The 15473-nt window shown below is 34.4% G+C and overlaps 1 protein-coding gene across 6 annotated transcripts in view; it reads left to right on the top strand.

Annotated features, from left to right (window-relative positions):
* Positions 1–11273, top strand: part of LOC127871281 (uncharacterized) — a 102631-nt gene extending 91358 nt beyond the window's left edge. For all 6 annotated transcript variants that reach the window (XM_052414046.1, XM_052414045.1, XM_052414044.1 and 3 more), the window contains 4 exons: positions 4896–5221; positions 6531–6617; positions 7328–7521; positions 8197–11273. In XM_052414046.1, coding sequence (XP_052270006.1) covers positions 4896–5221; positions 6531–6617; positions 7328–7521; positions 8197–8425 — 836 coding nt within the window. In that variant the 3' untranslated portion in view covers positions 8426–11273. The remainder of the gene's footprint in view (positions 1–4895; positions 5222–6530; positions 6618–7327; positions 7522–8196) is intronic.
* Positions 11274–15473: the final 4200 nt, after the last annotated feature.

The raw sequence follows: 15473 nt of genomic DNA, 5'->3' as shown, positions 1-15473 counted from the left end.
TACTTCTACTGCTACTACTACTACTACTACTACTACTCTACTACTACTACTACTACTACTACTACTACTACCACTACTACTACTACTACTACTACTACTACTACTACCAGTGATTTTTTTTGCTCAAATTTACAGCCGATTTACGGCTGCTTCCCAATCGCAAAAATACACGTTTTTTCCCAAAAATCAGACCAACATTTCCCAAAAAAAGCCCAACTTCCAAAAAAAAAAAAAAATTGTTTTTTTTTTTTGGAAAGAAGTCTCATATAACTTAATTATGATTTCTTAAATCTAGGTCTCAACTTTATTTTTTAAACATCTTACAAAATATATAACTTGAATTTAGTCATTTTTGTCCATAAATCATTCCCAAACTTGCCACTTTTATTGATTAAAAAAAATGCCAATTTGACCAGACTCCTTTTCTAGAAAACTCCCTGAACATGCACTTAAAAACAATATCACTTCTGTTACTTATAATCCTATTTATAATGCTTAATTTTTCCCAATTTCATGGTTTATCGCGCTCTTTTTCCCAATTTCACGGTTTATCGCGCTAATTTTCCCAATTCAAAAGGCACAGGCTGTAACAAATTAAAGCAAAAAAAATCACTGACTACTACTACTGCTCTACTACTACTACTACTACTACTACTACAACTACTACTACTACTACTACTACTACTACTACTACTTCTACTACTACTACTACTACTACTACTACTACTACTACTACTACTACTACTACTACTACTACTACTACTACTACTACTTCTACTGCTACTACTACTACTACTACTACTACTCTACTACTACTACTACTACTACTACTACTACTACTACTACTACTACTACTACTTCTACTGCTACTACTACTACTACTACTACTACTCTACTACTACTACTACTACTACTACTACTACTACCACTACTACTACTACTACTACTACTACTACTACTACCAGTGATTTTTTTTGCTCAAATTTACAGCCGATTTACGGCTGCTTCCCAATCGCAAAAATACACGTTTTTTCCCAAAAATCAGACCAACATTTCCCAAAAAAAGCCCAACTTCCAAAAAAAAAAAAAAAATTGTTTTTTTTTTTTGGAAAGAAGTCTCATATAACTTAATTATGATTTCTTAAATCTAGGTCTCAACTTTATTTTTTAAACATCTTACAAAATATATAACTTGAATTTAGTCATTTTTGTCCATAAATCATTCCCAAACTTGCCACTTTTATTGATTAAAAAAAATGCCAATTTGACCAGACTCCTTTTCTAGAAAACTCCCTGAACATGCACTTAAAAACAATATCACTTCTGTTACTTATAATCCTATTTATAATGCTTAATTTTTCCCAATTTCATGGTTTATCGCGCTCTTTTTCCCAATTTCACGGTTTATCGCGCTAATTTTCCCAATTCAAAAGGCACAGGCTGTAACAAATTAAAGCAAAAAAATCACTGACTACTACTACTGCTCTACTACTACTACTACTACTACTACTACAACTACTACTACTACTACTACTACTACTACTACTACTTCTACTACTACTACTACTACTACTACTACTACTACTACTACTACTACTACTACTACTACTACTACTACTACTATTTCTTCTGCTACCACCACCTACTACTACTACTACTCTATTACTACTACTACTACTACTACTACTACTACTACTACTACTACTACTACTACTACTACTACTACTACTTCTACTACTACTCTACTACTACTACTACTACTACTACTACTACTACTACTACTACTACTACTACTACTACTACTACTACTACTACTATTTCTTCTGCTACCACCACCACCACCATTCACAGTGACAAAAAATTCACACAATGGCTGCTACTACAACTTATAGCCCATATAGGGGGGCATGCATGTTTTACAAACAGCCCTTGTTAGTTTATTTTTCATTTTACATTTTATTTGTGTTTATATCCATATTAAATGTTAATTGATTTATTATTACATTCACTCACTCATTCCTGCATTCATTCATTCAAAACACTGTATGTATGACACCAGCAATATTTACATTTGATCCCTATATGTTAATTTTATACTGATTGAATGAATTCTGCATAATCATGGACTTTGTCAAAATAAAGCAAACCATTTACATTTTTACTTTGGCATTGATTTTCTTGCAAGACGACTTTGTCAAACTCAAGCAAACTGTTTACATTGATACCTTTGCCTTCATTTTCTTACAAGACAACTTTGTTCAACTAAAAGCAAACCATATACACTGATACTTGGCATTGATTTTCTTAGAATACAGGTTTGGGTTTTTAGCTCGGCCGTTTTCGGAGAAAACCCCGAGGTATTGTCATAGCCAGCTCGTTGTATCATCCGCGGACCGCGTCGTGCTAAAACTTTAACATTTTGTTAACCTTTTGAACATTGGTTCTAAAATGATAGTGCTTCCACCTACAACATTGAAACTTCATATGTAGCTGCATCTCGATGAGTTCTTCACGCTACACTCATTTTTGTGTCACTAGGTCAAAGGTCAAGGTCACTGTGACCTCTTAAAAAAAAAAAAAAAAAAAAATTCTGAGAAGCTTTCATTTATTCAAAACTGCACCGGCAGCAGAGCGTTGGTACCTGTTATGCGGTGCTCTTGTTTAAAAACACAAACCATTGGTTTGGTTCAACCAATCATTACATTACAATGTATGTCTAATGCACCAATCATTCCAAACTATGTCTAATATGCTTAATTAGTCCCCTACCGGTTTCACCGGAGGGGATTTCTGGTTTGCGCTCCGTCTGTCAGTCAGTCTGTCAGTCAGTCTGTCTGTCTGTCACACTTTTCTGGATCCTGCGATAACTTTAAAAGTTCTTAATATTTTTTCATGAAACTTGGAACATGAATAGATGTCAATATGGACATTATGCACGTCATTTCATTTCATTCCTATGTAAAAAATTCTGGTTGCTGTGGCAACAAATAGACTAGAAATACTGCTGAAATGGTGGTTTTCTGGATCCTGCGATAACTTTAAGTTCTTAATATTTTTTCATGAAACTTGAAACATGGATAGATGGCAATATGGACATTATGCACGTCATTTAATTTTGTTCCTACGTCAAAAATTCTGGTTGCTATGGCAACAAATATATATATATAAAAACTGAAAATGGTGGAATTTCTGACAATGGTGGAGCCGGTAGGGGACTTATATTGCTTGGCAATAGTCTTGTTGTTTATCATAAAAAGAAAAATGTTTTCTTTTCCTTTGCAGTGATATTGCCTTTGAAATGTAGTTATGAAGTATTTTACGAATGAAAAAAAAAAATAAAAATCTATTTAAAAAAAAAACACTGTGTAGTTTTGCATAGGCAATTATGTAGCTAATTGTTAAGTTCATTAACAGGGGAGTCATTATGATTTGGAGTCATATAGTTTGGGGGTCCAGGAAAAAATCCCATTTGGGAAAAGTACTGCTACAAGCCCATTTGGGGAAAATTTGCTCGAAAACGCTTGAAATTGGGAACATTTGAGTCGTGCGATCTTCACATTAGGACATTATTTTGTGTATATGATATTTTGCTTACAAAAATTAATACTTCAAAATTGATAACTAAGTTTTGGCAAGTTTTCTTTGTTATATAACTTAGGTTTAAGCCATAGAGCTGCATAGGGAAACTTATTAAATGTTGCATTTCATTATTATTTTTTATAAAAAAAAAATTAAACCTTCAGTTGGGGAAATTTTTGGACAGAGTCTGGAATTTTGCAGTTTTTTCCCAATTGGGAAAGTGCTGTTTTCGTGTACTTTATAAAAAGGAAAACAGTGTTTCTGCAGTCATTCTGATTGGAAGTCATTAGCAAACAGCTTGTCAAGACTGAAACAAAGAAATGCAAATGATTATCATGTTGGGAAAATGTCAACCCTTGGGCAAATTTCACTTTAGGCCAAAGGTGCAGCTTGTTAGATAAATATCCACATTATTGACTATGGCCATTACATGTTGACTCTCATATACCATTTACTGGTAAGTCAAAAATACAAAAATATAAAGCACACGACCTATTTAATCTATAAATGATAATATCCATGATCATTACCAGTCAAAAATCCTTGTAGATGATGCATATGTCCTGGAATTCTGTTTTGCAGTACAGAATTATTGCAACCATATTTTCAATATAATTATCTAATTGTTTGTTCATATTTTATTATTGCAATTTTTTATGTTTTTGAATATTTTATGTTTATTTTTTTGGAAGATCAATATATAAAAATATTATATTTTATTGTTTATCATTGCGCTGAGCCGTATGTTACATGTTCATAACAAGTTTTTGAAACTGTTATTTTTCTGTTGTGAGTTACAAAATAAATGTTTGTCTTACATAAATGACAACACAATTGGGTATTTATGACCCAACCTCATATATAACCTACTTAACTCTTTGTTCTGATGGCATTTCTCTTAGAATTGTTTTTTTCAGTAAAATATTAGATGTCAAAATTAGTGTTTTATTTTGACTCTCATTTATTGCTATTAGAACTAATCAATACATAAATATTAATACAAGTGATTATGTATGTCTCAATTGTTTGATAAGAGGTTAATGTTTGATTTAAATATTTTTGAAAAGGTATGTTTAGAATAGGTTTCAATGTGTTCACTCTCTTCTTGAAGGCCAGCTTTAACATCGATGGGCAACCAATTAGAATTTAAACTATCTAATAATTGTTGTCTAAAACAATGGTACACATCAAGCACTAACGTGCAAAGCATGTTGTTACGACTTTAAATGTTAATTATTCTTTTATGATACCTTTCTTTTTATTTTTGATAATAAAATCGTTCAAAACTAACACAGTTTTGTTGTTTATTGATGTAGAAACTGTCCCTGATGTTCCCATAACAACAAAAGTGCAAGCGTCCCCTGCAAAGTTGGCCGATCAACCATGGCGGGAACCTGTAACTATCGACGACGTTGAGGTCTCCAAGTGTTCTATGGATGACGTGATCTCGAAATCAGGGGATCACAATGATATCACTGTCATGTGTTGTGGCGAAAAGTTTGGCAGCAGAGAATCAAAGTTGAGACTGCTGGCTTTATTTTCTAGACCCAACATTTACATCTATCATTTGAATGATGAAAATCATGAGCTGCTTCAGGAAGGCGATGTTCTTAAAGTGCTGAGGTCGAAGTCAGTTACAAAGGTAAGATTATGATGAGAGGTTTACCAAAGCATATGAGCCGCGCTCTGTGAAACGAGGGTTTAATGCATGTGGGTAAAGTGTTGTCCCTGATTAGCTTGCGCAGTCTGCACAGGGTAATCAGAGACGACACTTTCCACTTTTATAATATTTTCAGTTTAAAGAAAGTCTCTTCTTAGCAAAAATCCCGTTTTGGCAGAAAGTGTTGTCTCTGATTAGCTTGTGCTGACGCACAGGCTAATATGTGACGACACTTTACGCACATGCATTTAACCCCCTTTTCACAGAGCACAGCCAATATCTAGTTTATAAGGGCTGTGAGTTTGGAGCCACCTCAGTGAAGGACAGTACCCTCTTTCAAGGGTTCACCTAAACTCTTTATTATCACTGCCAAAATTTTTTCGGATTTACTTGAAACTTGAAATATAAACATATGGCAACTAGGAGAAGTGCAGTGACCAAGAACCATAACTCTATCTACCTTAGTTTTTTAACTATCTCCCCTTTTATATAATTTTAAAGTAAATTTTTGTCCGAAGCATAACTCTAAATCTACTGAAGGGATTTACTTGAAACTTCAAACTTAAACAGATGGCAAGAAGGAGAAGTGCAGTGACTAAGAACCATAACTCTATCTACCTTAGTGTTTGAATTATATCCCTTTATTTAACTTCAAAGTAATTTTTTGTCCGGAGCATAATGAATTATCTCCCTTTATTTGTTTTTACAAATATTATTCTACTCTCTCAAACAAATGTTGTCATACAAGCAAACACATTTCGGCGGGGATTTGGCACTACTGTGACAAGCTCTTGTTTAAGATAGATCTAACAAAGTTAAGCACTACTTGTTAAACAAGTTTGGCATTGAAAGTGAGGAAATCAGCTGATAACAGAAATATTAGCCGGGTTCTGTGAAAACCGAGCTTAATGCATGTATGTAAAGTAAACTCCCTGATTAGCCTGTGCAATCCACACAGGCTAATCAGGAAGGACACTTTGGAGACTGGATTTTCTTGAGAAGAGACTTTCTTTTAAAAAAAATCAATAAAAGTTGAAGTCCAGTCCCAGTGCAGACTGCACATGCTAATCTGGGAGACTAATGCAGACATTCAAAAAGGCTTATACTGTTGACTCATACAAGCCAACAAATTAAGTGTTGTTTCCCGACACTGATGTGTTTAATTATTCATTATTTGCACAACACATATACAGGCTCTGATTAAATTTTAAGCGTAATGTATTTTTTCATATACAACTAAACTAAACTAATTGCAATTTTGTTTCAATTTAAAAACATTTGCTATTTACAGGTTCTGCACAACGTGAAAGAGACGTCTCACGGTTTGCTGCGGGAATATGACGTGTTGTTGGATGGATCTCCAATATGGGACATTGCAGTAAGGGACTGGGCACACTGATTATGGGGATATGAAATATTAAGATGAAATATTTTGAGAAGGAAGCATAAAGCAGTGGACAATGTCTGTAAATAAGTCCGTGCTAAAATTCCTGTCTTCGCCATAACTTTTCCATATATTAATGGATTTTGAGATATTTTGGCACAAATGTCCGCCATCATAAGACATTGTGTCGCAGTGTAACATCTGTCTTCAAACATCACAGATCAAGCTTACACTAAAAGGTCAAATTTTGCCATAAAAGTGCATGAAAATATCAGTATAAGCCATAACTTTGCCATATTTTCATGGATTTAGAAATACATTGTTATAAATGTGAACAATTATGATAAAGAACCGTTGTGTGTAATGACTGTACCCCTTTCTTAAAGGTCAAGGTAAACATTCGAAGTCAAAGGTCAAATTTGGCCATGAATCGGCTTGCAAATTCTTGTCTTAGCCAGAACATTTCATATATTGATAGATTATAAAATAACTTGTAACAAATTAAATCAATTATAATACGATGTTTGACGTGTAACAAATGAAAAAGTACATCTTTATATTATCAATATAAAATTTCACTGTGTTTATATGTTTTATAAGCATTCAGCGAAACATATATTTTTAATGTCCACAAATGATGCATAATCAACATGTTTCCCTTGTGAACAACTTGACAATGGCATGTGTTGTATTTTTCCCCGCAGTTGATGTTCGAGAAGGTGACGCTGACCAAGGTGGAACTTGAACTGCTGAAAGAAGAATTTGAGTTCACGCCGAGGTCATTCAAGTCATGGGCAGTAGAAAATGAGGACTGGGCCAGCAAGCTGACCCCGGAAGTTGTGGAGAAAGTTGTCAGAAGAGGGAAACTCATAGATAAGCTGTATAGTCTGTGCATGAGGTAATAGTAGTCTTTGTTAAGTGGCAAAGTTTAATACATCGTCACATTCCATGAAATGATGTTCAAGCAAAATTGTGTACCTGAGAATAATTTATTAGAGTTTGATTCAAGATATTGAGTTTTATTACAGATATTGTATGTTTTATCAAATTTGTAGACAAGGTGAATGAAACTGGGTTTATAAGCTTTTCTTGAACCTTGGTCTGGGAAAAACGGGCTTAAGGCATGTGCGTAAAGAGTGGTCCCAGATAGCACGTACAGTACGCACAGGCTAATCAGAGATGACACTTTCCGCTGTTATGGAATTGTTCATGTATGGGATGTCTCTTTGATACAAAAATCCATGGTGGACAGAAAGAGTTGTCCTTGATTTGAGGCTTTGTGGACTGCACAATCTTATCTCGGATGACACTTTATACACATGCATTAACTCCCGTTTTCCCAAAATGAGGCTTAATATTAATAATAAAGTGTGTAGCTGGTAAGATTTCTAGTTTTACAGGCCAATTACTGATAGTGAATTTTTGACAGATATGTTATTTGCATCCTACTATTTTCAGCATTTTTTAACATTTGACAAGTGATCGGGAGACAGATTTTTTTTTTCAAAAAAGTTTAAAATAAAATCTATGGTTGGCAGATACATTTAATACAAACAGTATCTTATTCACACAGTCATATACACACACCTGAAGTAACCAAGAAGATCAAGAGTGCAGTTTATGCGGCAGCCAATCCGTCCGAGGCCGAAGACAAAGAGCTGTATGAGAAGTACAAGGAACTGACAAAAGAGAGACAAGCGAAAGAGAAGGCGGAAAAAAATGCTTCAAAACCAGAGGCCCCCAAGCAGCAACAGTCTCAACCAAACAAGAAGAGTGGGAAGGGAAATAAGAAGAAAAAGTGAACGTGCTGACACCAGAATGCAGTGTTTGTAAATCTTATGTGAAACTAGATTGTGAAATTTTCTCACCTGTGTTACTTTAGTTGCCGTGATTGAAAAAAAAAACCTAGAGAAAGTGAGCAATAACAATGTGTTGATAGATGAATTATCCAATGAGATGTTCTGGTTATTAGAGGTTTATTTTATGTGGTTGTTATTGCATTATTGAATATTATAATTTATAACCATTTGACATAAAAATGTATTTCTGAATGTTCACTTGTTAAATTGTTAATATTTTCTGTACTTGTATTGTTTAAAGGAAAGTTATATTATTACATGCAATAGCATCTTAATCTGCAGTTTTTTGTTTGGTTTGGTAATAATCTATTGTAATCATGTTGTTAGCTCACCTGTACACAACATGCTTATGGTGAGCTTGCTTGATTCCCTTTTTGTACATTGTTTTTCATCTGTCTTATTGTCCCTTACACCGGAGGGGACTTATGGTTTGCGCTCTGTGTGTCTTTCTGTCTGTGAGTCTGTCTGTCACACTTTTCTGGATCCTGCGATAACTTTAAAAGTTCTTAATCTTTTTTCATGAAACTTGAAATATGGATAGATTGCAATATGGACATTATGCACGTCATTTCCTTTTGTTCCTACGTCAAAAATTCAGGTTGCTATGGCAACAAATAGACTAGAAATACTGCTGAAAATGGTGGTTTTCTGGATCCTGAGATAACTTTAAAAGTTCTTAATATTTTTTCATGAAACTTGCAACATGGATAGATGGCAATATGGACATTATGCACGTCATTTCATTTTGTTCCAATGTCAAAAATTGTGGTTGCTATGGCAATCAAAAAAAAAAGTGAAAATGGTGGAATTTCTGACAATGGTGGAGCAGGTAGGGAACCATATTAGCCTTGTTTACCTTGTTTTACACTGTAGAGGTCACATCTATTTTCAATATTCACAACATAATGTCCCAATCATATTTCGGTCTAGTGAGAAACCGGTTCATGTGAGGTCAAAAACTAGAGGTGGGCTTATGATTAGTATTTGCATGAATAGTATATACATGTAAGGGCTCTGCAGTTTTTAGCTCGATATATATATATATATATATATATATATATATATATATATATATATATATATATATATATATATATATATATATAGTGGAGCTATCCTACTCACCCCGGTGTTCCCGCTACCGTGAGCGTTGGAATGTTTGCGTACCACCTCAAATATTTTCATTGTCCCTTGACATATTGCTTTTATATTCTGCATACTTCTTTACTAACATGACTCCAACCTATAAACAAGAGCAGACTACTGTATCACGCATTTTGTATTAATTATGGCGCTTTTTTCACTTAGAATATGCATATTATTGATAAATCTATGTTAAAGTTTGCGTACCACCTCAAATATTTTCTTTATCCCTTTACATATTGCTTTCATATTTTGCATACTTCTTTACCAACATGATCCCAATCTATAAACAGGAGCAGACAACTGTAACAAACATTTTGTAATAATTATGGCCCTTTTAACCACCTCAAATATTTTCTATGTACCTTGTCAATTTTTTCTTTTATATTTTGCATACTTCTTAACCAACATGACCACAATCTATAAACAAGAGCAGACAACTGTATCAAGCATTTTGTAAGAATTATGTTCCCTTTTTATACTTAGAAAATTTGGTTGTGTGTTTAAGTTCACTTCATTCCTAAAGTATCAAAGCTATTGCTTTCATACTTGCAACACTTGCTAACTATCGTAAGGGGACTGTACAGGGCAAGTTGAATAACTCTGGAGTGCACTTTAACGTAATTATGACCCTTTTTTTGTCTTAGTAACTTTATGTCTTTACAAATGTTCAAGAGATTGTGGAAAATATACCTGAACTCAGAATCGTCTAGAAAGTACAACTTCTTTAAAACACAAGCGATTAATATGTCTCAATTATGGCCCTCTTCCACTTAGAATGTGACTATATTACCTTGACCTTGTTAAATATGAACAATTTCACCATGATGGCTTACTTTATACATGTACTGTCAAGCACTCCAATAGTCGAGCGCGCTGTCCTCTGATAGCTTTTGTTTATTCTCTCGAAACGTTTCAGTAATTTTTTAGTAAAATTCAGCCTATAAAAATGACAGCATTTGCATGTTTGGTACATGGTATTTAAGGGCTTTGAGTTTGGGTTGTTTAATACTATTTTTCATCCCATTCACAAAAAGTATGCCTTTGTAACAAGCCAGTAATTGCATGTATGGTATATGTATGCAAAGTCCATAAACAAACATTGTCTGGAGGTGGCTGGGAAGTTCCTTTTATGGCTAAAATTAAAACCTAGTGAACACTTAAGCAGTTTTATTTGTTTGTCCAAGCTTGCTCTGAACACGTTTTTTTAATGATATCTTGTTAAAGTTTGAAAATGGTTTTGGTACATATAAACACATGGCCACAAGGGGTTGGTCAGTTTTCCCTAAATGTCTTGAGTGAAACACTTAAAAAGTTAAAACAGAAATTGTCTTTTCCCCCAATCTATTTGGATCACTTATTGAAGAAAATGATTTTTACACTTCAGCAAAATTTAACTTTAATTATGAACACATTTTGCCCAATCAGCATGAAACTTGAGCAGAACATTTTGCCTATATAATGGCATCTCAGCAGAGTTCAAAAATGGGTTTGGGGAAAACCCACAGTCAGAAGCCACATCTGTTTTTCAAACATCACAAAAAATTATCAAAACAGTTCAGTGCCTACGGGCCTCTGGTCAGCTACCTAGGGTCTTTGTGATTCTTGGTATGAATATCTCTTAGATGAATAAATATCTTTAAATAAATTGGAAGAGGTTGCTTACCATGTTGTATATCCATGTATGTAGCATAGACACTATCTTAGCCGTACACTATCTTAGCCGTACACTATCTTAGCTTAAACTATATGCTATTAATTTGTTTTTGTCCAAACATCCATTGACAACACAGAGATATGTTGGCTAACTAATTGCGGTCCGTCCATACTTTGACAACTTTGGGGTCATCAACAACATATATACTGAATTATCATCGGAATTGCCTCAGACAATTTGCACTTGTAAAATTTTAGCCTTTTTTCACTTTAGGCCTTTAAGTTTTTAATCCAAAACTTTATGAAAATGTTTTATCATATAACTTTAATGTTATAATAACAATGTTATATTTCTGCTATAATAATTTTGAATGTACGTTTAAAGCAGTTTCTAAAAAAACCTGTTCAACTTTATCCAAACTTCACCAAAATTAATATTTTAAGATTCGTTTTAATATGGAGCTGTTTTTTTTCTCAAGATTTTATTTGTTCTTATTTGTATTGACTTTCTTGGGCATTTGTGTCATAGTTTAATGACAAAATAATGTGTTTGCAATGGGCTACACTTTTATATGCTCGATTTTAAGGTGAAAATAAAATATTCTTCATAACAGATTTGTTATATTTAGAATTATATATTTGAATTATAAAGCTGGAAATCTGTTTATCAGTACTAAATAAGATATGTAAGCAGACATTTTAACTCGCTCGATAGAGCACCGACTCTGTTAGTGAAAGGTTCAAGTTCCCGACTGGCTCAACAGTTGTCACCACCAGGTAACACATTGTCAAAATTGCTAGTAATTTAAACTTATTTAAACAGTCACTATTATTGCCATTTGCTCCTTGAACACAACATTTTAGGATCGAACCATGTAGTACTGGAGCCTATTTTATTAGAGATCTTATGACAAAATTGAAATTAGCCTTGCTGTGGCAAAATGGAGCTTAATGCATGTGCTTAGTGTCGTCCCAGATTAGCCTGTGCAGACAACACGTTCTGCTTTTTTTTTTAATTTGTTTATTAAAGGAAGTCTCTTCTAAACAAATATCAAGTCTAAGAGAAAAGTTGTGTCCCTGATATGTCTGTTTGGCTGCACAGACTAATCTGGGATGGCACTTAGCACACATGCATTAAGCCCAGTTTTTCCCAGAACAAGGCTGAAATTATGATTTTCTATGAAATACTTTTGAAAGATTTATAATCTCTAAGCATAAACTTCTTTAGCACATAAATTTCAGCAATTCCATCAATTCTTTTCAATCTTCAATCTGTTATTTTTAGGATCAAACTGAATGACTTTTCTGTCAGAAATGAGATGTGGTAAGATCTTTTATAAGACAGGGCCCTGGCCTCTATATTTTTTTGCAGATGTATTGCAATCAAACCATTTGATCTGCAGTAGATGTCCCACTAACTTATTTGTTAGGCTAATCTATGAAAAATCAAGTTTTTATTTAACTCCAGAAGGGCTATATGAATAGCTGTGTTGGTTGCTTGCAATTTTGTCTATATTGATAAAAAGTTTGTTGGCGGAACTACTTCCATATTTCTCAAAGGATAAGACTGCAAACGTCATCACAATGAATTGTAGATGTGAAAGATGCTTCATCGCCAGTGATCCACTCATTCTGAAGTTATTTAAAGCCTTTGAACATAGCTGACAAAGCAGTGTGGAGGTTCTAGTCATTTGTTTGGTAAACAGTTTGTATTAACTCGTTTATGCCTAGTGGACTCTCCCATCCTTCTCAATTGGATCAATTTATTTCCAAAATTAGGGATGTCTAGTATATTTATTTTTATATTTAGAATATTTCTTACAGAAATTCCTTGAAGCAAACAGCGCAGACCCAGATGAGACACCGCATCATGCGGCGTCTCATGTGGGTCTACGCTGTTTGCCAAGGCCTTTTTTCTTGACGCTAGGCATAAATGGGTTAACATGCAGCCTCGCTCTGTGAAAACCAAGCTAAACCCTTTCCCACTTTGATACGTATTTTGACACATTTGTAGTCCCTTAGAATGTTGAATTTAATCAAAAACGTATTTTACTCGATTCAAGTTTTTAAGGCTTCATTTCAAACCCTTAGATACTGATGAGCAGCAAAGAGCTTAAAACCTGAACAGACTGCGAGATACTCGCAGGCTGTTCTGGTTTTATGCTGTTTGCACATAGCCATTTTCACTTTGCTTCTGAATGGGAAAGGGTTAATGTATATGCGTAGTGTTGTCCCAAATTAGCCTGTGCAGTCTGCTGGTCCAAATTTGTTCAAAGGATGTCTCTTTTAAACGAAAACCCATTCTAGGAAGTGTTGTCCCTGATTAGCCTGTGCAGGCTGTACAGGCTAATCTGGGATGATATTTTATGCACATGCATAAGCCCATTTTTCCAAAAGTGTGGCTAAATTGCATAATTGGCCATGATTAAACATGTCCCTAGGACACTACACATTATTCCCAGTTATGGCAATATTAAAGTCGGTACTTGTCCATAAAGAAGTGCATTTTACTACCAGCAAGTAATCCATGTGTTTTCCCTTTTTTTGCACACACAAAAATGAAATTGTTTTGTCAGGCCATTTTGTAGTGGGGGTTTTGTCCAAACTTGTATACAAAACACCTCAAGGCTTTTTAATACCGTATGCATGACAGTATGTATTCACCATTTGACATCATTTTTGTGAAATTGACCTTGCTCAAAAGGAAAGGAAAAATTTGCTTCTCACATGGAGACTTTTCTAATGCAACACTTTTTCAAACTAGAATACCTCAGTTTGAGTTAGGAGTCAAGATTTTGACTCGAAATGATACATGTGATCATTTGAAACTGTCTACTGCAAATTAACAACTGCTTGCAAGTATTAGTTGTTCAAATTGCAACTATTGATACATTTATATACCAAGATTTTTTGTCAGGACATCTTGCTTTATGATAAATGAAAACACTTTCATGCTTTAATCTGGTGTATCAATTATGTGTTCAATTCCTTAAAACAAATAATGCAAAGCCAAAGCATTTGAAGTTTGATTAATTGCTCATCACTTGACATTTAGAAGTGTATAGCTCACACTCCTCAATGAAGGGCAAGGTCACAATTCAAGGTCATTAGGTCAATGGTCATTAATTTTCATTTATGCTCTGTAACTTAAATGCCTGTAAGCATTTAAACCATGCTCTGTGAAAAATGGGTTTAATGCATGTGCGTAAAGTGTCGTCCCAGATAAGCCTGTGCAGTCCGCACAGGCCAATCAGGGACGACACTTTCGGCCAAATCTGGATTTTTGCTAAGAAGACACTTTCTTTAAACAGAAAATATCATAAACACGGAAATTGTTGTCCCTGATTAGCCTGTGCGGAATGCACAGGCTAATCTGGGACAACACTTTAAGCACATGAATTAAACCCTTTTTCAAAGACCAGGGCTCATTTTTAAATAACTCTTGACCAGAAAATGTGTGGCGTACAACTTCAATTCCCCTTTGATAAAGCTCAAAATCACAATTCAAGGTCAATTCATTAATTTTCTTCTTTGCTTTTCAACTTTACATGATTAATTTTTTATCCAGTTCCTTGTTCAGTAATGTACTGCCTCGCTGTAAAGTATAGATCAACCATGTTTTGACTGTTTTAACTTATTCTTCGGAGGCATATGCCACATGTTGTGACTTGGCTTATTATGTATCAGATATGCAGTGTAATTTTTTTCTTATTTCAGAGATTTGCATACAGCTTCAGTTTCCTGTATGTTTGAGGGCTGACTGGTCCTTTAATACAAGGCTAGAAAGTGTCCTGTTGTTTAACCCTTTACCACTCGGATACGTATTTTGATGCATTTGTAGTCCCTTAGAAAGTTATTTTTAATTAAATACCTTTCTTACTAGATTCCAGCTTTAAAGGCTTCATTTCCAACCCTTAGACACTGATGAGCAGGAAACAGCATAAAACCTGAACAGACTGCGATTTACTTGCAGGCTGTTCTGGTTTTGTGCTGTTTGCACATAGCCATTATCACTTTGCCTCTGAGTATGAAAGGGTTAAAGGTTGACTGGTCCGTTTACACAAAGCCAGAGAGTTCATTGTGATGTTTACTGTTTCTAAATTATTGAAGAGATGTAAGAGATACCTGTCAAAAGTTGCCCAATAAATAACACATCAGATCATGATTTTTAAAGTAACGAAAAAAAATCGAC

Source organism: Dreissena polymorpha, chromosome 3 (genome assembly GCF_020536995.1).
Source record: "Dreissena polymorpha isolate Duluth1 chromosome 3, UMN_Dpol_1.0, whole genome shotgun sequence".
Taxonomy (NCBI): Eukaryota; Metazoa; Mollusca; class Bivalvia; order Myida; family Dreissenidae; genus Dreissena; species Dreissena polymorpha.
This window is presented reverse-complemented; position numbering and strand designations above follow the sequence as displayed.